This window comes from Aplidium turbinatum, chromosome 7, assembly GCF_918807975.1.
Source record: "Aplidium turbinatum chromosome 7, kaAplTurb1.1, whole genome shotgun sequence".
Lineage (NCBI taxonomy): Eukaryota > Metazoa > Chordata > Ascidiacea > Aplousobranchia > Polyclinidae > Aplidium > Aplidium turbinatum.
Genome location: NC_137478.1, coordinates 7,742,058 through 7,765,925, shown reverse-complemented (window position 1 = coordinate 7,765,925; position 23,868 = coordinate 7,742,058). Strand labels below are relative to the sequence as shown.

The following is a 23,868-nucleotide window of genomic DNA, read 5'->3' as shown; positions in this document are numbered from 1 at the left end:
ACTCTTCCTCAGCTCCATGATGGATAAATGAATACACACGGAATATTAGACAGAAGTGTATACAATACGTTATACATACAAGATACAAGTAGAAAATGCTAACTGATCAATAGTGAAACCTGAAATGCATCACAGAAGGATAACATTAAGTTCAGCTGACTTAATCCATTTTTTCCACATGATTTAGATACATAGACTACATTATGCTGGGTGAGAGATGCTATTGAAATTGTGGCGGACCGTGACCATCTTGCACTTGATCAGAGCTCTTTCCGAGCAATGAAGCGTGTATTTTAACATCAAGTGCAATGGTTACCCAGATGTAAGCTACATTGAGATGATCGGTTCCACGTTATACTGTATATGACTCCAGGCATTTAACATTTGTGGTGCCTAAGGAATACATCTCATTGTAGGAATGAAGCGACTGCAACAAAATCATTCATGCATGACTGTTCGTATCAATTTTTTAATAACTTTTCTTCTGTTGCTCTGAGACACTTTTTAATATATTTTTTGAACTCCTTACCCCCAAAAACCCCTTGACAGCAATTTTCACCATTTTTCTAGTATCATTTGGCAATAAGTTAACAAAAATCAGTCATGCGTGACTGCATAATCTGGGTACTTAAACGGTCATAACTCTGGTACCGATTGTCCAATTTTAATAAAAAAAATTTTAAATTCTTCAGCTGAAGAAGTGCTTTCAGATAATCTAGATATCAACATACTAGGTTAAAAGTAAAGGGGTTTTAAAGGGGAATTTTGTAGTTTTTGTGAAAATTTGTTGCTAAGCAACAGCAAATAACTTCCAAGAAGTTGATCGAAAAAAATTTTTATGCATATTTTTGAAATCAGCATTGAAAACCCATGCAGAAAAGTCACAATATAGAAGAAAACAGAAGAAAGTCCGGGGATTGGGGAGGTCTACTATGCAGTCCCTGACTATGCAAGTACAGCCAAGCAGGATACAGCCAAGTTTGGTAGGCTAATCTTATACAATATAACTCGCTGGTTATAATTAGCAAATAGGTGTTTTTTTTAATTCATTTTTGTTTCTATTTGAAAAGGCGTTTCAAATGCCCCCCCCCCCCCCTGAGAAAATCCTGCGTACGCCATTGTCCTGCAGTATTACCATCAACCACCTATTTTGCAGGCACCTAACTGTCTGCCACTATAAGGCATGCTCCGTTAAGATAGCCATATATAATTTGTCTTCAAAGGGTTTAGTCAAGATTAACTTTTATGTTATTTATGCCTGCTTTTATGTGAGTGATGGAGACAGTTTAAACTTGACCACATCAATTGAATTGAGTAAGCTAGACATAGTGCACAAGCCATCCATGACAAGTTTTTAAGTTCTTTTCATAAAAATGCTGGCTCAGCTGAAGCAATGTTATTATTTGACAAAGAGCCAAATTTAGGATGTGAAGTGTGGCATTGTGATCGGTCATGTGTCTTGTTATTTTTATGTATATAGATTACTCATGTACTTGTCGCATAGTTGATTTCATTCCTTGTCTCACTATATTGTGAGAGTTCAGATGTTCTCTTGGGAATTGGTAATACAGGAAACTGGATTTGATTGATTCTACTTGAACTAACTTCTTTCAAACCTATTTGTTTACTGATCTCATCCTGGTTTTATACTTGATATTAGAGGGCATCGTTGTTTTGTTATTCATCAGGGTTGTACAATGTACAATTGTACATTGTGCAAACTGTGTGGCACTGTGGCCCCCACGCTAAATTTGTGTGCCTTGAACATCTCTGTTACATAGGATTTGCATGGGGATTATATATAGATGCTTTTTTCATTTATTATGTAGTCTATTTTATTTTTCTTGCAGTTGCAAGATCGAATTTCACTTTAAAAAGTGGCCTTTTTACTCCACTGCATTTCTTTTTAACTAGTTCCATAGTTTAACAAAATTGTGAGAATGTAAATTACGTATTTTTGTGAGGAGGAGGTAATTTTCAAACATTATTCATAAAAACAGACACTTCTACAAATTCAGATTGACCTAAGCAGGAAGATGGAAAAATAATTTCTGGAAAACACCCTTTAGGTGACTTTTGGATTGTCCGTACATAACATTGAGATGAAAGATCTTGCAATGTGTGTTTTCAATGACAGGTTGAATATTGGTTCCACTTAGGTTGTAGCAGACTTTTAGTTGTTAGCACTTCAACTGTGAATCTACTGCAGACACTCGATAATATAACCCAGCTCTAGATTATATTGTAAAAATCGCTTTTTTGTATTGGGCTTTAAAATTAGAAATACAAGAAACTTGAGTAGTCTGGCCAACAAAATTTATGAAATCATAAAGGGCGTATGGTGTTTGTACAGGTGTAGCTAAAGATTGCACCTTCCTGTTTTAAATCTATTACTGTTGTGTTATGACAGAAGGGTATTGGTTATTTCTTTATACAGGGTGCGGCAGAAAAACCTACCACATTTCAAACTAGGAAAAAGAGACAAAATTTATAAGTAATCAAAACATTTATTGTCTCATCTCAAAGTCAAAAGGTTTCCATTTGATGTATTTCGCTCAAAAGCCTCAGTGCCGAGGTGTGCTTGCGAGCTGAACGATTAGGAGATTGCAAAATTGACTCTTTTACAGCAAGGATATTTGTTGGAGTTCGAACACTTTGAGGCCTTACAGGTGGCGGTCGCTTTAGTGCTGAATTCGTAGCTCTGAATTTTTTGACTCAGAGCATTACAGATTTTCGATTGGGACCAGGATCGTTACGGTTTAGTTTGAAATGAGTCTTAAAATTTCTTAATTTCCTCATTTCTAATGAAATCTTCCACAATAAATGCAGGGTGTTCGCCAGTCCAGGCCATTTTACATACAGATACAAAATTTTAAAAATGTGCACAAAACATTATTTACTTATAAAAACTAAAACATGAAACACAAATGGTAGGTCCTTTGCTGCAAAATATCAATTCAACCTCTTGTCAGACTGCTACAGCTTTGGTACAATAACAGTTTGAAATGTGGTAGGTTTTTCTGTCGCACCCTGTAGTTGATTTCTTTAAGACAGAATTTTGTTGTTTCTTACGTGTTATGCATGTGAAAATAGACTGCAAAATAATGTTCTGCTCTTGTTTTCCTGGCCTCTTTATTTTGATGATTTCATCTGCATATCAGTTGAGTTTTACTAAACTTTTCTAGACTTGCATCTATACAATACAGTATTGTATATTCTAATATAACGGTATTTCCTCAGAATTATTTTTGTAATAAATGCAAACATCAAAAGCATCATAATACCACTGCTGTCTCTTTGTATATGTGCATACCATAGCAAAAAAAACTTTCCCTGTGTCTATCAGGAGTGCTAAAAAGCCTACTTATTTTTTACCCTTCCGAGACATAATCTAATCCGGCTTTCATAATTGTAATCTCTGCAGATTTTCGTGACGGTCCTTAGTCTTTTGTGATCACTTATAACAGCTCACGCATTGTAAGCAGATTTTGATTGACAGAAGCAACTGTCTCAGTCACATGCTCTTCTCTAAACTCGTATTAAAAGACAGCAGTGACCGTCAGACTATATCATCACGTCAAGCACAAGTCGCCGCTTCAATACTAAGCAAATTGACTGTTAAAAAAAGGACTTAGCTTGTGATCAGAAACTGGAGTTTGAAAGTTGCCAAACTGTTTAGTAGTGAGAACCTTATCCGCTGGACTACTTTCTGTAGTCTTTATTTGAAGATATCATATATTGTTGAACCTAAATTTTTTGGTTGAATTAAACTATTTTATAAAAGTAAGCATCAATTGCAGGGTCATAGGAGTTCGAACCATATATATACCATACCAAAGCAGCAGCATTGAGTGTCCATGTTAGCATAAAGATTGGTCATATTTCAGAATGTAAAGTGCAGACCACCACAAATGTGTATGTAAAGTTAAAATTAAACAAGGACTTGGTATGAAGGTTCTCAAGATAAGTTTTGGAAATATACTATGGAGATGAGTCATTGGTGTGGTGTGCAGAATATGACCGGTCAGTTGTTTTCAGCGAAGTTGTATGTAAGTGGTATGAAACTGCTCGTTTAATTACATTGTTAGTTAAGGCGCAAATATCTACATATCTCACAGTCAGTCCATATGTGAGTACATATTGTTTTGTCATAACATTTTGGCCAAATAATAAAAAAAATGGCTAAACAGTGACAATCTAATGATAAGTAGCATTGCACAAGAAATGAGCTTTACAAACTTCAAAGCAGGCACAACCGATTTGACTTGAGTGCAGAACACACATTGCTCTATAGTCTATATTACAATTAGCAACTACCATGTATGTGTCGATCTGATGTCGACACTGGATAAGTACAAGTAGATTATCTCAGAAATTGGATCAATAGCAACCTAGCATGTCACATTTGTTGAAATGTTTGTTGTTAAATTTTTGATCAGGTATTTAAATCTAGTAATTAAAAACATGAGTGACCAAAGAAAAGTGAATTTTCCTATGTCTGTTGAAGACGTGCTGTCCTGGCGCCCCCCGCAACCCACCATTGACATAGACAACATTGCTGAGATTGAGAGGTTTCTGTTTGGAAAACACATCGCTTTGAACGATGTTGATATAAACGACATGACTTCACAAGACGTAAGTCTGCTACCACGGTCATAGTACGTCACCAATTGTAGCACTAGCAGACGTGTGATTGGTAAACCGTATTCAACAGTTGTTGTTTAAATAGGACTTAGTTATTTTTATCTGCTTTACGCCATTCACTCGAATTTCGTTGTCACAGTTCAGTCAGTTTCATGCGTTTGCACAGTTGGTAGCTGCAAATTAACAATGCAGTAACGCAGCCGTATGGTTGTTTACTGTTACAGAAGTTGCTGCTGTTACATAATACAGAAGTCACAAAACTTACACATATCGTACAACTAGTGATCCTATAATTTAGACCTAACTAAAAGTTACTAGTACGGTGTATCATTGTTTTTATTTCGCTTTCAACTATTTTTGTCGTGTTACGTAAGATTTGCTGTGCAGTGAGGTAAGTTTTTATATTTGCACCATTGAAAATAAGAAAATCTAAATAGATTTACCTGCGCTTTCATGACGTGATAGATGACGTAATTTCCTAAGAGATTTCATGATAAGAAAAAAGTCGCAAGCATGCAATATTCAGACCATGGCTATCAAAAACGTCCATCTCGTGTTTTATTTCAGTTTGAATCCTACATACTTGACCAAGAAAGCTTCGGAAGTGACCACTCAGCCCTCGCCTCCAAGCTAGCATTGCTTGCTGCCACCGACCATTCTTCACCAGGAACGGCAAATATTGATGACCAGATATCGGTCGACGCCGAAACACAGGCACGGCTTGAAGCTCTACTTGAAGCAGCAGGTGAGTGGATTTATTAGCGCGATAATTATCCAGGTTGTATGTTGTGCCAGGTCCCACTAAATAGGTTGTAACACATGTGGTTTTTTATTCTCTGCTGTACCTTGATGTTCTATGGAATCTATGCCATGAAACTATTCATCCTGGCTTTAAAAAGGTGCTACTTTGATGCTAACAAAAAGGAGTTTTTTTTAAGCTGATATGGTTGTAAACAACTCATTTCTTTCAATTGCACTGCAGTAGGCTAAATTCCTTCACCAAATTTTCAATCGAAGGCATCGGTAAGTTGTCCACTTCGGACGGGAAAGCGTTCGCCGATCCAGAGGTGTTGCGTCGACTGTCTTCCTCAGTATCTTGCGCGCTTGACGAAGCGGCAGCCGCTCTCTCCAAAATGAAGACTGACAACGACAACCCCGCTGAGCAAGCTCAAGCACAAGAAAGGTAGATTTTAAGCTTAAACTTGACGTAACATGGAAGCTTCAACCCAGATTACAAAATCCGTCATTTTTACATTGATTCAACGTCCACAGACGTTGAATTAATGTAAAAATGGCCGGTTTTTCTGTCTGGGAATGAATATGTGCAAAGACATTTAGAGTATTTGCTATGGTGTTTGCTTATTCTAGTAGGCAATGGCATACCAGTGAAAAGACTGGGCAACAAAGAAGGAGTGTTGACTCGGTTGGTTTTCCGGAATCACTCGTATTGCATTGCACACAAAGTGTCTTGTTGCTGTGACGATGCAGCAGCATAACGATCCTTTACAATTAACAATTTATTATTATTGACGCTCTGCAAGGCTGTTGCCATCACTCAAGCTGGCGCCATGTACACGTTCTTGCAGCCGTGCTCGAATGAAGCCGATGTAAACTAAAGCAAGCTATAAAATTTGACACAGTTCTTATGCAAGAGTAACATTTACGCAAAAAAAAAAACAACTAACCAACGCCCACCAGTATTGTTCAATTTTGAAAGAGGTTCCTTAGAGCAGGGTTTCCCAAACTTTTTTGGGCCACGGACCACTATTTGTGAATCTGTTTATTCGCGGACCCCCAATACAAAAGTAAAAATGAATAAAACCGAATTTTGTTTATTTAAAAAACTGACATCAATGGGACGGATGAGATGGCTTCTTATTGCATAAGTTATCAATTCTCGGTGTTATTTGTGGCCATCTCGTGAATGAATGTGGCCATCTCGTGCCATAGGACAGAGGTGAATTGCCTGCTACGGTCCGATGATATAACGCGGGGGCTACGAATCTATAGACCCAATGCAGTATGAATGCGTCTGCGCAGCTCTTCGCGTTGACATCTGCGAAGGGAATGGCTCCTGGCTAGCGAGTAAATCTGTCGATGACGGTTAAGATATAACAACACCCATTTGAACTAGGAAGGGGCCCTACTAACTATACAGAATCCACGGAAAGTCTGGACCCGTATTTTGTCTTCATGTTGGTAAGAGCTGAAAATGCTGTCTCACTCATGCAGGTTGTGGCAAAAGGCAATAAAATTTTAGTTGCCTTTTGCGATAGCAATGAGTAGCCTATTCCTCCACAACACTCAACCAGAAAGAAGCAATAGCTGTTTGCTTGAAACTAAGTATCGTATTAAAGTTCAATCAGATGATAATTCGGCCAATTCTTCTTCTTCGAGTCCTGACAGATGTCTTTGTAACAACAAAAGGGCTTGAAATCCAGTCAAAATTCTCATTATGTCTCTTTTAAAAAGTAGGCTACTTCTTGAAATGTGCAGAAAGCAATTCCAAATGTTGTGTAACGTCAGAGAAAATCAACTCTGTATTAATTAAGGGTTTGTTGGTAATGTAGTCACACAGAACAGGATACTTGACAGGGTACGTACTGTACAACGAATAGACCTATGTGTGACTTTTTAATTTCTTGTCATATCGCCACGGACCACCTGTGCAGTCGTCGCGGACCACCAATGGTCCGCGGACCACAGTTTGAGAAACCCTGCCTTAGAGGGCATTCCTGGGTCAAAAACTTGCATTTGTTTGTAGTCTTACGAGTATATTCCGTGCTCTGCTGTGTCAGTCTTTCAATTGAGAATGTTTTACCGGCTTCATAAGATATACAATACATACAATATATATACATTGTAGATATACCATGCTCATTCGTAAACGTGCTGACGTAATTTAGTTCTGCTAGCTTTGCAAACGTTTCGATGCAATTTCGTTTTCGTTGCGTAGAGCCGCGCGTCAATCATGACGTCAGACCATCGTTTTGAAACGGGCAAGTCTACCACTAAACTACCCTTCTAGTGACGTCCCTTAATTTCGGAATGATTTTCGTTTACTGTTTTGCATTTTGTTCTATTTTATTGATTCTGCAAATATACGAAAAACACGCCAGAAGTGGTCTGAACACGTTGAGATATGCACAAATTTTTACACATACCATACTACACAGATATAAAAAAGCTATAGCAATGCTTTTGGATTATGTGATTCGCAGAAAAAGTTATTCGTATGGTCCAGACAACAAAATCCGTCATTTTTGCATTGATGCAACGTCTGCAGACTTTGAATCAATGTAAAAATGACGAATTTTGCTGTTTGGGTATAATCGCCAAAAATGTTGATCAGTCGGCGGCTGAATGTATTGTTATTCTTCCGCGTTTTTCTGTTTCGTTTTTTTTGATCTACCAGTGACATTTTCTCTGACATACACGATGCAAATTGTAGGTCCTTAGTGGAAGCATGCAGTGAAGGTGATGTGAATACGGTTCGCAAGCTCCTCTTCGAAGGCCGGAGTCCTAATGAAACCACCGAAGACGGAGAGAGTCTGTTATGCCTCGCATGCTCTGCCGGTTATTATGAACTTGTAGAGGTACGTTGTGTAGTGTGAAATGGGTTTTTCTGCGTTGTCTGCAAACTTCGATGCTTTTCATATCAATTTTGAATGGAAATTAACTTGGTTATATCTTGAGCTATGTGTCTTAGAAAGGCGTGGATTATTTTTTAATTTTGTTAGATTGTTCGGCTTATTAATCTGGCTACAAATTACTTAAAAAAAAGATACTTTGCGGTTTTTTGAATATGAATATTTAAAATTATTTATTAAATCTATTTGCTGATATACTTCAATAAAAAATGCAATGTTTTTCAATGCTGGTAAAATGTTGTTAATTTGATGTCAAAGATAAAACTTAAAATTCCACTAAAAGCACGAAAAGTGTTTAGTAAAAATGTTTTTCTGGTTTCATATCACAGGGCTATGACAATTCCACTATTTTATTTTTTAAATGTAGATTGAAAATTGAACCCCCGTAGCAGATTTCAAGTATTTCTATGAAGTTACCATTGAATTTACGGGCTTCATAATTCTGCATCACAAGCTCTTGGAGGAAATTCTACTTTTGTTTCCTATTTCAGATTGTCATTTTATACTTTAATTTCTTTCTATCTTTATTATCTTTGATTGCTTGTTTCTTCTTTTATCTCAGGTCTTACTTTCTGTTCCACCTTACACCGATCCCTCGACCTATCTCACGAACGAGTCTAGCCAAAGATTACGAAACAAACTCGATTCCGCATACCTCACTGTGTTAAACCAGCAATTAACCAAGGCAAATTGTAGTTTCTTTTTGCAACAAGAGTTTTTTTCTTTGGTCTTCACTGCTTTTACAATTTAAACTTGATAAATAACTGTTTAGTGTCCCCCTCTAGTTTCCGTGTCATTTTGAGCCAGTCAAACAATATCAAACCACGATTGTGCTGCATCACATTGCTTGCACTGCTCGTTACGTTATTTAGTTAAAGCACCGTCTTTTTTACGTTGGATCGATGTAAAAAGAGAGGATTTTGATAGCTGGGATATTTTGTATCTTTGTAGTGGTTGTGGGCCATCAGTGTCCCACTTTGTCTTATCGATGCTGTTCTAAGACATTAGTTAGAGGAAGTTAACGTTAGTTCATGTAACTTACATCAAAAATCGGCTCTGCCAACATGATTGTTGTGTTATTAAAATTACAGTGACGTCACTTGTTAGAAATGATTCTTAGTTCTTTATACAAGTGGTTTTTAGCACTCTCTTCCGCTGTGCGATGTCCAAACATCATAACATGGCTATTCCAGTGGGTTCAAAGGTCGCTCACAACTTAATCGTTAACTGTTACTGGTTGGCATGCAGGCTGAGTGTTGTTAACTTGGCTTTTTCATGGTATTTCCACTGCCACCAATTTGCAGGCACTTGGTGTTAAGAGTAATGAAGTCGACGCTGGTGTCTGTTCTGGTTTCTCGATGTTATTGAGAACGAAAAATTGCACAAGGATCCTTCATTTAGGATGCAACCTAACGATTAATTGTAACAAGTAAATAAAGTCAGCCAGGTCCGAACACTTGCATAATTTATAGGAAAAAGCTTTTGCCACCGTCAAAACGGGTTCTTTAATTTCATACTCAAGTAGAAACAGCATTATGACCGAGTCTTATGGTACTATGCAGGTTTTGCTTGCTATGCATGCCAACGTGGAAGGGAGTGCGGCCAATAACGAATGTACGCCTTTGATGGAAGCCGCGTCTGGAGGTTACTTGGACATTGTCAAGTTGTTGCTCTCTAACGGTGCCAACATAAACGCAAAAACGAAATCAGGTAGCCAAATCTTTCAGCTTAAATATCAAGTGCAATTACGTTATATTACGTCTGCTCTTCGTATGTGAATTGCTGTTTCTTCTTTAACTCGTTGTTGCTTTTTGGTGACGTAACATTACTTGGCACGACTGCCTAGTTTTTTTGATGTGAAGACTTCTTTGTTGGGTAGATTGTGTATTGTTTTAGTAATGTACTTTTTCCTAGTTAGCAAAGCGGTTCATTATTTACATTAATTTTACGTTTGCAACGTCTACAGACGTTAACTCAATGTAATAAACGACCACTTTGCTGAGTTTCGACAAGTATATTATCAAGGCGCTTAGTGGCAAATGGCTTCATTTTGCACTGTTTTCTGCAGAGTATTTACTTTTTGAAAATACGTACATACGGTATTGTTGGCCAGAGAAGGTTACGTATTGCCGGTTCACCGGCGGCACTTTCCTGGAAGGAAGTTACTCGGTTTTCCAACATGCGCTGTCTACTCATGCCATGCTTTTATGAGAGTGTGTACCAATGTTAAATAATTTCATTCAGGAAACACCCCCCTGATCTGTGCCTGTTGTGGGGGATATGTGGAAGTTGTTGAATTTCTAATCAGCAAAGGCGCTTTGTTGGAGGTGCACAATGAAAACGGACACACTCCTCTCATGGAAGCTGCATCAGGAGGTCATGTAGACGTTGCCGCTGTCCTCTTACAGAAAGGAGCAGGCATTAACACACATTCAGAAGAGTTCAAGGAGTCAGCGCTCACCTTAGCATGCTATAAAGGTATGCTTTAATTGTAGTTTTAAGGATAACACCGTTGCATATCTTATGTTTTATGACATGTTGTGTATGTTACTGGTTTATCTCTCTGAGAGCACAGAAAATCTCACACGTTATGTGTATACACGTACACAAGCCAATCTACTTCCTTGTGTTCTTGAGTTAATCAAAATTTTGAACCACTCTACCCGGCATGTCATGTCAGAACACAAAGCAAAGCTGTTCGTTTTAGTTCAAAACAATAACGCTGCATTCCCGAAGAGTATTGCTTTTTTGATGAATTATTATTTGTGGTGAAAACACTCGAGAATCTAGATTTCAACGAGACAGAAAATAGGTAGCAATTCAAGACTGCAACATATGCTTTCCCACTTCATGTTTTTGAAGAAAGCATAAAATAATTGGCTTGCTTGTTTCGTCATGTTCATTGCACCAAAAAGTATAGGATTTGCAACTCTGGAAGTTTCTCTCTCACCTCACGCTTCTCTTCAGGCCACCTACAAATGGTTCGCTTCCTATTGGAGGCCGGGGCCGACCAAGAACATAAAACCGACGAAATGCACACAGCGCTAATGGAAGCATCTATGGTGAGTCATGCTATTTCGAATTCAACGTTGTTGTTGCATCGTATGATGTTGTATGCCTCAATTTTAAGCGCTCGACTCAAGATCACGCGGGGCTGGTTAGGCTCTCGGGGTGTGCGCTTAAACAATGCATTTCAGGACTGTTTTCTATTCAGCGGCACCTAGTAGATGGAATAATTTCCTGGCAACATCATTTCAACAATCGGAAACTTCACTCTGCCAATTTCGGTACATGGCCCTGTGTCAAAAACCTCTACAAGTATACTACCAGGAATAACCTATCAAGGCATTGTCAGTCCGAGGGTAAAGATTTAAAACCAAACCAATCTCAAAAGTCAATGATTTATCTGCAAGGCGCAGGTTTATGAACCGTGCTTCTGTTAACGTCTACTAACAATGTCAGGCCTCCAGCAGGAAAGACTTGAACAACACCACAATCTCGTTGTGTGAGCGTTAACAACACTCTTCACTTGTAGGTCTCATAGAAGAAGTTTAAATCAAACAGATGTAGTTTTGTTCTGAAATTTCATTGTTTCAACAGGTATTTTTAAAAATAAACTGTCTTGTTTATTTTTTTTCCATGAAATGTCAAGTTGTTTTCACTTATAGCGGAAAAAGTTCCCTAAATTGACGTTTTTATGGTGATATAGTTTTCAATGCCTGAATCAGTTATCACCCCATACCTAGAGTATTATTCTCCTGCGTCTTAAACACTAGTATGTTCTTCAGGATGGCCATGTAGAAGTGGCACGACTACTTCTTGATCACGGAGCAAGGGTCAACATGCCCGAAGATAGTTTTGAGTCCCCCCTGACTCTGGCTGCTTGTGGGGGACATGTCGAACTTGCAGAACTTCTTATTCATAGAGGAGCGCTCATGGAAGAGGTCAATGATGAAGGATACACTCCTCTTATGGAGGCAGCGAGGGAAGGCCATGAAGAAATGGTCACTCTCCTTCTTTCAAAAGGTATTTTGTACGATAGTAGATACTTTACATTAGTTCATAAGCAATCTTAGCCTCATGATGTAGCCTCTTGTGCGAATTCGATGAAGCAAGGAAAATGAATCTACAGGTTTTAACGCGAAAAGTATGACCATGGTAAAAGTCTGTTTTAAAAACGATAAATAAAGGTAAAAAAATTGATATTTCCTTGTTTTGAAACGTTTTGCTGTGCAGATGCGAATGTCAATGCTAGAACCGAGGAGACTCAAGAAACAGCCCTCACGTTAGCCTGTTGTGGTGGTTTCCTTGAATGTGCGGAAATGCTGGTCAGTGCCGGAGCCAATATAGAGACAGGATGTTCCACACCTCTGATGGAAGCCGCCCAAGAGGGCCAACTTGATCTGGTCAAGTTTTTAATCCAGCAAGGTATGTTCAATTGTTCATTCACTTAATTTTAAACCAATTTTTTTTAACTCTTGTGTTTGCTGGTGATATTATTTCGGGAAAGAACTACTGTTAGGTCGTTTTTGTAAAAGATTGCAATTGTGATAGCTTTGAAATATTCTGTAGCTAAAAGCTGAAAACTTTATCAGAAAGACAAAGGGCTTTCGTAATATAAAGAAGCTTATCACAAGCACTTTGCATGACCTTTAGTCTCCCGTGGGAATATTTATGTTTTGTTGGTTGAATTTTTATATCCCATGCTTGCCATCAGTTTCAATTCAAGTGTTGAATCTATTTGTCAACGATTCTTTTGCCCGCAATCACAATATAAAGCACAAAACGCCAGAACATTGACTGTTCGTGCCTCTTAGTAGCAACTCGTAAGGTTGCAATGTCCAATCGCCCGCCAATCAAATACTAAGCCTCCCTTAGTACATGACGAGACATGAGGAAAGCTTAATATATACTCAAGCGTTGTGAAGTGTTCTCCAAAACCCTAATAAAAAATCTATCCAGCCAGTTGTAGTGCGTCTTTGCGTTGAATCTATGTTGGTTTTAACTGCTCAGAATGCAATTGAATTTCATTTTATCTTACTATTGCTCCTAAATTGAATTATTACAACGTAGCTTTGATAGCATTTGTCTCAAGTATCACTGGCTAGATCAATACGTGTGCACATGTGGCTTTACAACTCTACTGCTAGAGTGCTAGAGAATCCACTATAGCTATATCTGACACGGTGCTGTAGACAACGGTGACACAGGTCCACACCAGGGGGGCGCGCCACCGGGTGGAGTATAAAACCATGTAGTTTGGTGTCGGTGGCGCACCACGCTGCATTCCAAGTGTCTTCCATGAAGTGTGCTGCGCTGATGGCATGATCGCTGAATGGATGTAGTAATTCAACAGCAGCTGGAACAAAGGGGTGTCTTGACTTTAGTTGCCGGGGAGATTCCTGAGGTGGGATGTTGAGTTTTGCATGAAGCAAATGGTTAGGATCCCCCCGCCCGGCGAGCCAGGTGTATGATGGCTCCCTTTCGGCGAAGCTCAGCAGGTTGGATGCCTGCAAGGATTGGTAAATACTCTGTTGGAGTTGGGCGCAGGCATCCAGTCAAAAAAGCATGTGACTCCGGTGAACGAGCAATATATCTCAAAAATATTAAAATGTACTTTGACTAAGAATAAAACTTCTCAGGCTAGAGAATTTCAACCGTTCGTATTTTTTTCCAGGAGCGAATGTGAATGCGATGACATCTAGCGGCGATACGTCGTTGTCTTATGCATGCGAGCACGGTCACACAGACGTGGCCGACTATCTCCTTGCTGCTGGAGCGGAGTTGGAACAAGAAAGTGAAGTGGGCCGCACCCCTCTCATGAAGGCCGCCCGTGCGGGCCACCTTTGCACTGTCCAGTTTCTTATCTCTAGAGGTGAGTTTCAGGGGAAAGTTTATATTTATATCAGTTTTACTTTTTTGATGATTTTCGGATCACGTGAGGTTTGCTGAGTAAATTTAAGAAAGAATGGCAACACTTGAGATTGTGGAGATGTTTTGATACCATTCATCATCATCACGTGCCGTCTCCGATCCTAAGGTTGGCTGTCATTTGCTTTCACATGTCATGTTCTTCCGCTACTCTTTTTGCTTCTCCGATGTTTGACAAGTCAGCCCACTGTTTTACATCATCTCCCCAACTTCGTCTCCTTCTTCCCATGCACTTCCTTCCACCATACCTTCAATAACCAATTTGATACCATTGCAGCTAGAAAAGAAACTTTTGTTTTTTATATTGATTCAATGTCATCAGACGTTGAATTAATGTGAAAAGGAAATGTTTTGCTAGCTTGGAAGATGATGTTACTCGGTTGACTTCACTTGTACATTACTAACATACTTAATAATTTTAGCAACCAAGGGCAAGTGCAGAAATGCTGACTTTACAGAAATTGTATCAACCCAAGTACTAAATCAAACCATTTATTTCAACACATTTGACCAGTTGTCGGTCCTTTACAGATCAATGCGGAAGTTATACCTTGCTGTGTGCTCAGTTTCATTTTACTTCACTTGATGGTTTATTGCAATGATCCCCCGGTTTCAACCAACTGACTCGGCTTGATTATGTCATGACGTGTGAAATTGTACGGCATTAGCCGATTGTCTGGGGGGGCATAGCGTTCAAAGGACTCATTTGAAGTGGAAAGCAAAAATCCCAGTTTGATCTCATTTAAACTTTGAGTTGTTGCAACAACGAGTTTGTATGCGTTCAAATTTTCAACAGTCTTTTAGTAACCCAAGCAGTAAAATCCATCATTTTTACATTGATTTAACGTCTGCAGACGTTAAATCAATGTAAGAATGACGGATTTTGTTGTCTGGGAAGTATCAAGTCGTCAAAAAATGCAATTTTTGTCAATCTGACGTTAAAATATCTCTGTTTCAGGTGCTGACGTGAACCGCACTACCCGAAACAACGAGCACAGTGTCCTGTCCTTGGCTTGCGTCTGTGGCCACTTGTCTGTCGTGGAGCTGCTGCTGTGCCAAGGAGCGGATCCCACACACAAGGTAGCGCCCAGACAGTAAAATCCGTCATTTTTACATTGAGTCAACGTCTGCAGCAATGTAAAAATGACGAATTTTGCTGTCTGGGTAAGTCTTTTCGATCAACGCTAATGGAATACTTGGATTGTGTTATTGATTTTGTGTCTGGTTGTTTGATGGGTTTTATCCAGTCGTATAGTTGCGTTGATTTAATGTCATTTTTTAGCGTTAGTTACGTAATCTTTAATAATATAACAGAAGCAATGAGTTTCTTCAAGTTTTGTCCCACTGTCATTTCCCGACCAGCTAATCAGTCTTTTTTTACATAGATTCAACGTCTGCAGACGTTGAATCTATATAAAAACGGACCGGACTAATTTGCTGGCTGGGTTAAAGCAATTGTCGGAAAGATCGTTGTTTGCTTTGAAGAATGACATGAATTTCTCATAGAGAAAAATTGTAAATTTTAAACGTTAATTCAACGTGCAAGAAAGCGGAATTGATGTTTATTTCTGTGTCACACTCGCAATATTCTCGCCACCACATCTCAACTTCCGTCTCCTCCAGCTCAAGGATGGCTCCACCATGCTATTGGAGGCAGCTAAAGGTGGCCACACTCCTGTCGTGCAGCTCCTCCTGGACTTTCCTCACAACTTCATGACACTTCCTCCTGACACAAACCAGGTACGACCAAAGGGCAGCACCACCTTGAAGTCGTCAGCTATCGCGCTTTTTTTTATAACCTGGCATCATTAAAATAGCACTGGTTTTTGCCAAGGTGCAGTTTTGTAAGTGCAAAGTAGAATCACTATGAAAGACTTGAAGATGTAGTTTCAAATAGTATCGCATACATTTATAGTTAGGAGACCTTATTTTCTGAAAGTGTGGTCATGTTGTCATTAGCTTTGCAAGTCATATCGAGACAACACGTTGATGAACAAACTTATTTGCACATTTTGCATCAAGTTCGGGTTGAAATCGTTGTAGCGATAAACTTACGTGATGACGTTTTACGTCAAATACAGGCGAGGTGTTACGCTTTTCAATTACTTGACGTTAGACCACGTTGTGTTCAAATTAAGGTAACATCTCCCACGCCGGAGCTGTTGGCCCCTCGCGTTCCCACCCAGTCTTTACCCATGGTTGTACCCCCACCGGAGCCCGACCTAGCGCCAGATCTATCCTTACCCAGCAGTTGCGAACATTACCCCCCAGAGCTGACGCACGTCTCTGGTGACTACGACATGAGAATTCCGCAAGATAATGAAAAAGCAACAAGTGAGTTTTGACTTTGCTCAACCATGTGTCTTTGGTCTGCGTTTTGGCATTGTATATTTCTATAGTAGTATGTGCAAATTATACTGTAGGTTTGACAATAACTGTTGTACTATACATGTATACAACTGTGGAAGTAAAGCCTTTTTACTCAGAGCAGCTTGCTCAATCACTGAATGCAGCACATGCTCTCGGCATACGATCATAACACCGAAACCATGAGATATCTTTGAATTTTTCCAATTCTGAAATTTAAATAGAAATAAAACTAAACAGAATTGTTCAGATATCGAAAATTTCATTTCAGCAATGAATATTTAGCCTACATCCGTTTCGAACGGGTATCATTGAAGCAAAAACCTTTTACTAAGTAGTAAATTTTATGTTTTTACGTTGATTAATCGTCTGGTGAAGTTGGATTGACGTAGAATTATCGATTAAGGATTACCGGAATTAAAGAAATTTTGTTACAACTGTGGCCTGTTGCAACCAAACGGTAAAGTCATTATCAATTTCAACAGGTCAATTGCAAGCCTTGTACCAGCAACAGCTGCAATATTTTCAACAACAAAACCCCACTGGGGCCCGGAATGAGCCCTCGTTCAACACCACTGCTCTGGTGACCCACTTGATCCAACAGGGCAACCTGCTGTCCCAGGCGTCGGACCAGTTGACTCCGGACACGAAATCAGCCGTGGACAAGGACGTTGCCATCACTGTCGAGTCTTTCCTTCGGTCAATGACGAGCGACGCTGTGGGTTCGTACACAAACGATTTGTCGCTTACGTTGTGTCATCATTAATAAAGGTAGTTCAGTGACCGATCCAGGGGAGAGGAAGGGCGATCTCCCCCTGAAACACAGAAAAGTAACTTTATTCATGATGCATTTGTAAGGTTGAATTAATGTCAACCTACACATCACTGTGTTTTATTGAAATTGCTCCCCCCGCGCCCTAAAGATATTATAGATCCGCCCCTGGGTTAGTGTGAGTTGAGTTTGGTTTTATCGAGTTGTTTTCTTTCTATGACTTTTTGTCGTTTTTGCGCAAACTGCAGCTGGAAATTTTTAATTTGTTGTGATCGGAATGGCCCGTTTCGGTGAGTCCGATTCGGTGAGTCCGATCCCTTAACGGGGGATTTTTTCAAATTTTTTTTTGAATTATCGGGTACCGTAGCCTAATTATCATTGCCGTTTTAGGGTTAGGGGTTAGGGTCAGGGGTTAGAGGTTAGGAACTCACTGAATCGGACTCACCGAATAGTAGCAGACCCGTTGTGATGCAGCTTGAGTCTAACAGTGTAAAGTTTCTAATTTGTAAAGCAAAGAGATGAAATGCACAGGATTGTACTCGAAAAATCTAGTGAGAAAAACTTGTTTAAAACCTTTTTTTAAATTATCTGTTTAAACGCCATCTCACAAGTCAGTCAAACTGTTAATTGTTTGTGGACATTTGCATAAAACGGAAAAACCTGTTTATTGTTCAATGTTCACTGTCCTTTCTGCAGTGCCAGTCATCTTTTGTTTCTGTGGTGCCTTTGTTTTCGAGATTGTCTGCCAACTGTAATTTTCTTTGGTTGGCAGCTTGCTCTAAATAGGCCTCGTTTTAATCTCTATAATTAAATGCTCTTGCAGGCTGCTGGACTGCTTCGACTAATTAGGTTGCGTGCATCGACGCGTTGATTTAACGTTATGTTTTGGTGCGATGCGACGATGATGGGAATTGATCTGCTTGCCACACAAGACGTTGATTGTGCGAAATTGAATCTTTAACTTCTGTAACTTCGAAGCAATTTTTGTGTTTAGCGATTTATGGTAACTTTATTAACTTGGTTCTACCTGACCATGTCGGTTGGAATATAGTTTCTCCCACATGTTGGGATTCCCAATGGTCATCGCATAATTTCTGAAGGGAACGTTTGAAGAACGCGACCACTACCAAATGCTTAAAATGGGATTTTATTGGATAAAAAAAACTTATTTTTTCGAAACTGTTTGAAGGATGCTGTTTGAAACTCGCTTTGCCAACTAAAATGGTTATTGCTTCTTCCGGTCTATCAAACTTGTTACTCTTGTGTGGTTAAAGATGATATTTACTGCTTGTAAAAACTGAAGTACATAGTAACATAGGTTTGGTTTGCAGATTAACTGATCGCCCAAATATTTTCGTCATCTCACGTATAAATTGCTCCTTTTACGTCAATTAAACGTCTAGCGACGCTAACCAACGTCAAAGTATCACCTTTTGCTGGCTGGGATTGGCTCATCTAGTTTCCTTGAGACTTTTATGAGATCCACTTTGTCTCAATCTTACAGCAGAAGCATCTCAGCTGGATATCAACAAATTCTTCCTTTGTTTCTGAAGTGCCAGAGGTGTGAAAATGAAATAAACAACCCAAAGTGGTCGACCTTTAAATGTCTGTCTATCATCCTCAACAAATAAAAAAAATTTTGACTTGCAACATTTTTGTCCTGGTTCTTCTGTCATATGTCCTAGTTTAAATCTATTCAAACAAAAGAAGGCGAAGTTTTACTTAATTCTGTCTGGATTCAGTTAGGATCATAGTTCTGTTGGTGTGATGAAGGTATCACGCTTTATCAGTTGAAATATTGTGAAGAGGCGCTTGGATGGCAGTTTTTTTTTTTTGTACATTCCTACGAAGTAAACTGTTGTGTTTTTAAGTGTTCAATAAATGATATAGTGAAAAGAGAGGTTATTTCTTCTTGTAGCCGGTTAAGTGTAAATTGTAAAACATTGGAAATGTTATCTGTAGCATATAGCGTTATAGCCAAGTGTAGTCTGGTGCAACTGTTTCGCCGTGATCGGAGTGAAATTACTTTGAGATATCCTGATAAAAATCTGACCGCATGTTATAAATTAAAGATTTAACTTCTGCAACGCTAAAGCAACTTTTCGTGCTTTTTCGATTTAAAATAGCAACACAGTCTCTCCTGCATCTTGAGTTGCCGAATGATGATCGTATAATTTCTGAGGTGAAGGTTTCAAGAACCCGACGCTACCAAATGCTTAAAACGTGGTTTTGTTGTTGATGAAAACGTATTTCTTGAAACGTTTTTGAAGGATGTTACTTGAAATTTGCTTTGCCACCAAAAATGATTATTACTAGTTGAATTACTGGCACCCATCATTCAAAGTTCGTTATTTTTATGTGGTTGAAGGTAATATTTGTAGTACGGCAACTAAAGTGCAAAATAAGCTTAGTACAAAAAGTAAAGTTTTTAAGTTTAGTTTGTAGATAAACTGGTTAATCTAAGATATTTTCGCCATCACGTATAAATTGCTCTTTTTACGTTAATTAAACGTCTAACGACGCTAACCAACGTCAAAGTACCAGCTTTTGCTGGCTGGGCATTGGCTCATCTAGTTTCCTTGAGACTTTCATGAGATTCACTTTGTCTCAATCTTACAGCAGAAGCATCTCAGCTGGATATCAACAAAGTCCTCCTTTGTTTTTAAACTGCCGGGAATCAGTTAAATGAAATAAACAACCCAAAGTATCAATCTTTAAATTTTTGACTAAGACTATCAACTTCAATAAATAATCTTTTTTCCAATTGCAACATTTTGTCCTGGTTCTTCTGTCATGTGTCCTAGTTTGAAACTATTCAAACAAAAGCAGACGAAAACTGACTTAATTCTGTCTGGATTCAGTTAGAATCATAGCTCTCTGTGTTTCATTAAAGTAGCTTTCTTGTTAGTGCAGTCCTTTAGATAGATTTTTAACATGAAAGTAATTGGCTGCGAATATTTTGTAATGATTAATAGATTAAAATGTTGTAGAGAGGCGCTTGGTTGACACTTTTTTGGATATTGTAACAAACATATTATTGTGTATTTTGAGTATTTAAGAAATGATATATTGAAAAGAGAGGTTATTTCTTGCAGCCAGTTAAGCATAAGAACGATGGAAATGTTATCTGTAGCATATGGCATTGCGGCCAAGTGCAACTTTGCGCGATTATTTCGCCATGATTGGGGTGAAATTACTTTGAACTATCCAGGTAAAAAACTGCTGTTCGTCATGTCACAAACTGGAGCTTTGTCTGAACTTCATGTTAATAATAACAAGAATTTTGTCGTTTTGTGTCTGGTGTTGCACATTGTGTGCATATCTTATTTACTTATCTTACAGTATATCATGTGTACAATTGTGGTGTACTCACCTGACATATTGTAAGAGTAAGCAGCGCTTAGACGTTGAATCAATGTAAAAATAACTGATATGCCACGTGTACTTTTTGTTTAGCAGGCAAGACGAGAACTGCCGAGTCTATCGTTGAAGAAGCGCAGGGAAAGCTCACCGAACTCGAGTTGAGGATCAAAGAGGCAATTGAGAAAAATGCTCAACTGAAGAGCATTGAACTGATGCAGGTTGCTAATTTGTATATTCTATGCTTTGTTCATTTGTGTATTCCGTCTAACAATAACATCGTCTTCAGAACATTTTCGGTAATTCAACTATTGAAAACTGAGCTCATTCATAAGGTATTGTCTGCCCCAATGCCTTTGCTTCGACATTTCGTCACTGACTGATTTTAAAGAGTTAAATTATGTACCTGAATTTACCGATAAAGAATTGAGCGACGATAATTTTCTTTACCTTATTTACTTCTATGAAGAAGTCAGTCATTTCTAATCAACAAAACGTAAGAAAAATCACGCCCTATTCCTAACCATATTACGATAGTTCAATGTCTCATATCGTATTTTTATCGCCCTTCATCAACTGTTTGCACCTAACATTTAAAACCCAGATGATTCAAGATCATAATGTAGTAGATCCATTGGACATATTTTTTTTATTATTGAAACGACCCATTTAGCTGGTGTAGCTTACTTTCGCCTGGCAACCCTGTTTAAATCCATTGCAGACGGATCAATTGACGAAGGAAAAAGTGGAAGAGCTGTATAAAACAAGAGAGGAGCAAATCTACAAGAAGCAGAAGATTCTAGAGGAGCTGCAGAAGGTGAGACATCATTGCACTCCCATATGGGCCACTAAATTATTTTCTTAGTTTCAGCTTCCTGTACTGAATTATAAGTAATTGCTTGAGGCTAAATTGTGACCATCATCAATTTAACTCGATAAACGATTAAATGATGGCAATTGAACTTGAACATTTTATAAATCCAGTCCATTGAAATTGAATGTTTTGACAAATTTCTATCACTTTTGCGCTCGCCATTCACAGTTTATTCTTCACTTGTAGATTGAAAAGTGATATGCTGTTCTCCCAGTGTTAACTGCTTTTATTTGTTTTTTAAACACGAAATTCGGTTGTTCAAGGTTGAAAGGGAACTGCAAATGAAAACGCAGCAGCAGTTGAAGAAGCACTACATGGAGATGAAGCAAGATGAAGACGACCCCTCCCAGAGAGGTGATGCTGGTTGCTGAGATCTCTTGTTGTTCTGAACAAAAAAAACATAAAATAGTTGTCGAGTGGACAAATAGTTGAAAATTCTGGTAGCTTTGCAACATTGAAATTATTTCAAGTTTTCATGATTCTAAATGTACGAGTGGAGGAAAACATATGACAGCATGATGCAAGCAACTCTGCATTTTGTTTTCAGCCGAGCAAAGCCTTGTTTTGATGGATGGAGGCTGAGTTAACTCTTGGAGAGTTACAAACATGATATTTGTGAAAAGGTCTGCATACTCTACCATGGACTCGAATGTAAATAATTTTTTGTTTTCCAGGCAAACCCGATGGTGACGAAATAACCGAAGCCATAAAACTTTCGACAAATGTAAGTTATTTCAAATTACTCTCAACTATACAACATGGTTGGACTTTTGTTTTATGCTAGTGTACTTTACGAATATCTCTTGACTTTAAATGTTTGTAGTATAATCAGTTCAAACGTTCTATCGAGCCAACAGAGCAGTTGATAGTTTTTTTTTAAAACTAGGTCACAAGCGATGTACCAAGTCTTGATCAAGTTGGTAAGTACTCTCAATACATTTAAGTTTTTTTTTAGGCAACTCTGTTATTCTGGCTTCACAGTAAGATACCAATTGTTATAATTTGGCCCTTTTGAAGTGGCAACAGTAACACTGCTCTAACCCATACGTGCTCTTGGCCCATTCTGTTGATGAGTTAATTTTGTTAAATATATTGAGAAGCTAATACTGATACAGTAGTTAGTTCATTAATTGATAAAAGTTAGAAGTTATTTTGGAACGAGTTGGGACACACTTGAGCATCAGAACCTTGATTGAGAGTTGCATTGTTTTGTGTACAACAGATGGAAAATCATGTTTTGTGCTTCGTGTTTGAGATTAGTCACTTTGACAGCCTGTTCAGGTCACAGTTTTGTGTTTTGTATTTTTCTTATTCCCTTAGTCGGTTCATTACGGGTTAATGTTTTCTCGTCCAGTTGCACAACCATTGCTAACTGTATCTAAATTATGTTTCCGCAGAAATTCCATCACTGCCCAAACAGGACAGCATTAAAGTAAGTTACAATGTCTTATCTTGTGAATATTTTACCATCACGTTGAATCAGCATCAACTTCCGCTGTTTGCTACTCTTTGTAGCTCACGTTGGCGACGACGTTTTATGTTTACGTTGGCGACGTGCATAACGTTAATTTTTCACGTTTATGACGTGATGATGTGAAGGCTTCGCTTACGTTAGTGACGTTGATTTGGAATTTATGGCTCAATACGAAAGCCGGCAATGAAAGTAGCATTTGCAATAATTAACATTGAATCAACATTAAAGACAGGTTTTGTACGCGCCATCGTGTTGTTATAAGAGTTTAACCGGAATCAAACACAATGTTTCAGGTACCACCTGTAGCTTCCACCACTACAGCCGGTGCCACCGCGGTGGGAAATAGCCAAATTGCCATATCTCCCTCAATCAATCAACAGTTTAACAATGGTAAGTCTTTCTGGTACGTTTTGTTGACAAGCTCTGCAAAGATGAGATCCAGCAGATTTTTATACAATCCTCGTTTGACTAAATCACTTCTCTAATGTTCCACACATCATGCTGACGTGCATCCTCACGATATAAAACAGTTACTTTTAAAAATGCCATGACGGAAGACAGTGTGATGAGCAAAGAGCTTTTCGCGTGTGGTCGCAACACGTAAACAAGCAAGCTGCATTATTATTCGGCTATAACGCGGCAGATATAGGGTAAAATATTGTTCTTTGTGGTTTCCACATCATCGGACGTGATAATCAACCTGATCTACTACACACTCTTTTTCTGAGTTCAACATTTGCGGCAAACTTTTCCTATCATCGGCTGACGATCACTTACCAGTATAAAAATTAAAACT

General features: G+C 38.6%; 1 protein-coding gene across 1 annotated transcript in view; it reads left to right on the top strand.

The window, feature by feature from the left end:
- Positions 1-4,494: 4,494 nt before the first annotated feature.
- LOC145774038 (ankyrin repeat domain-containing protein 17-like) overlaps positions 4,495-23,868 on the top strand; it is a 37,691-nt gene continuing 18,317 nt past the window's right edge. The window contains exons 1-21 of the mRNA XM_082585173.1: positions 4,495-4,635; positions 5,212-5,389; positions 5,662-5,827; positions 8,096-8,240; positions 9,857-10,004; positions 10,539-10,772; positions 11,262-11,356; positions 12,083-12,320; positions 12,531-12,722; positions 13,972-14,169; positions 15,184-15,305; positions 15,849-15,965; positions 16,364-16,559; positions 17,078-17,314; positions 20,821-20,945; positions 21,446-21,541; positions 21,862-21,952; positions 22,273-22,322; positions 22,485-22,518; positions 22,996-23,030; positions 23,366-23,462. Coding sequence (XP_082441299.1) covers positions 4,495-4,635; positions 5,212-5,389; positions 5,662-5,827; positions 8,096-8,240; positions 9,857-10,004; positions 10,539-10,772; positions 11,262-11,356; positions 12,083-12,320; positions 12,531-12,722; positions 13,972-14,169; positions 15,184-15,305; positions 15,849-15,965; positions 16,364-16,559; positions 17,078-17,314; positions 20,821-20,945; positions 21,446-21,541; positions 21,862-21,952; positions 22,273-22,322; positions 22,485-22,518; positions 22,996-23,030; positions 23,366-23,462 — 2,935 coding nt within the window. The remainder of the gene's footprint in view (positions 4,636-5,211; positions 5,390-5,661; positions 5,828-8,095; positions 8,241-9,856; positions 10,005-10,538; positions 10,773-11,261; positions 11,357-12,082; positions 12,321-12,530; positions 12,723-13,971; positions 14,170-15,183; positions 15,306-15,848; positions 15,966-16,363; positions 16,560-17,077; positions 17,315-20,820; positions 20,946-21,445; positions 21,542-21,861; positions 21,953-22,272; positions 22,323-22,484; positions 22,519-22,995; positions 23,031-23,365; positions 23,463-23,868) is intronic.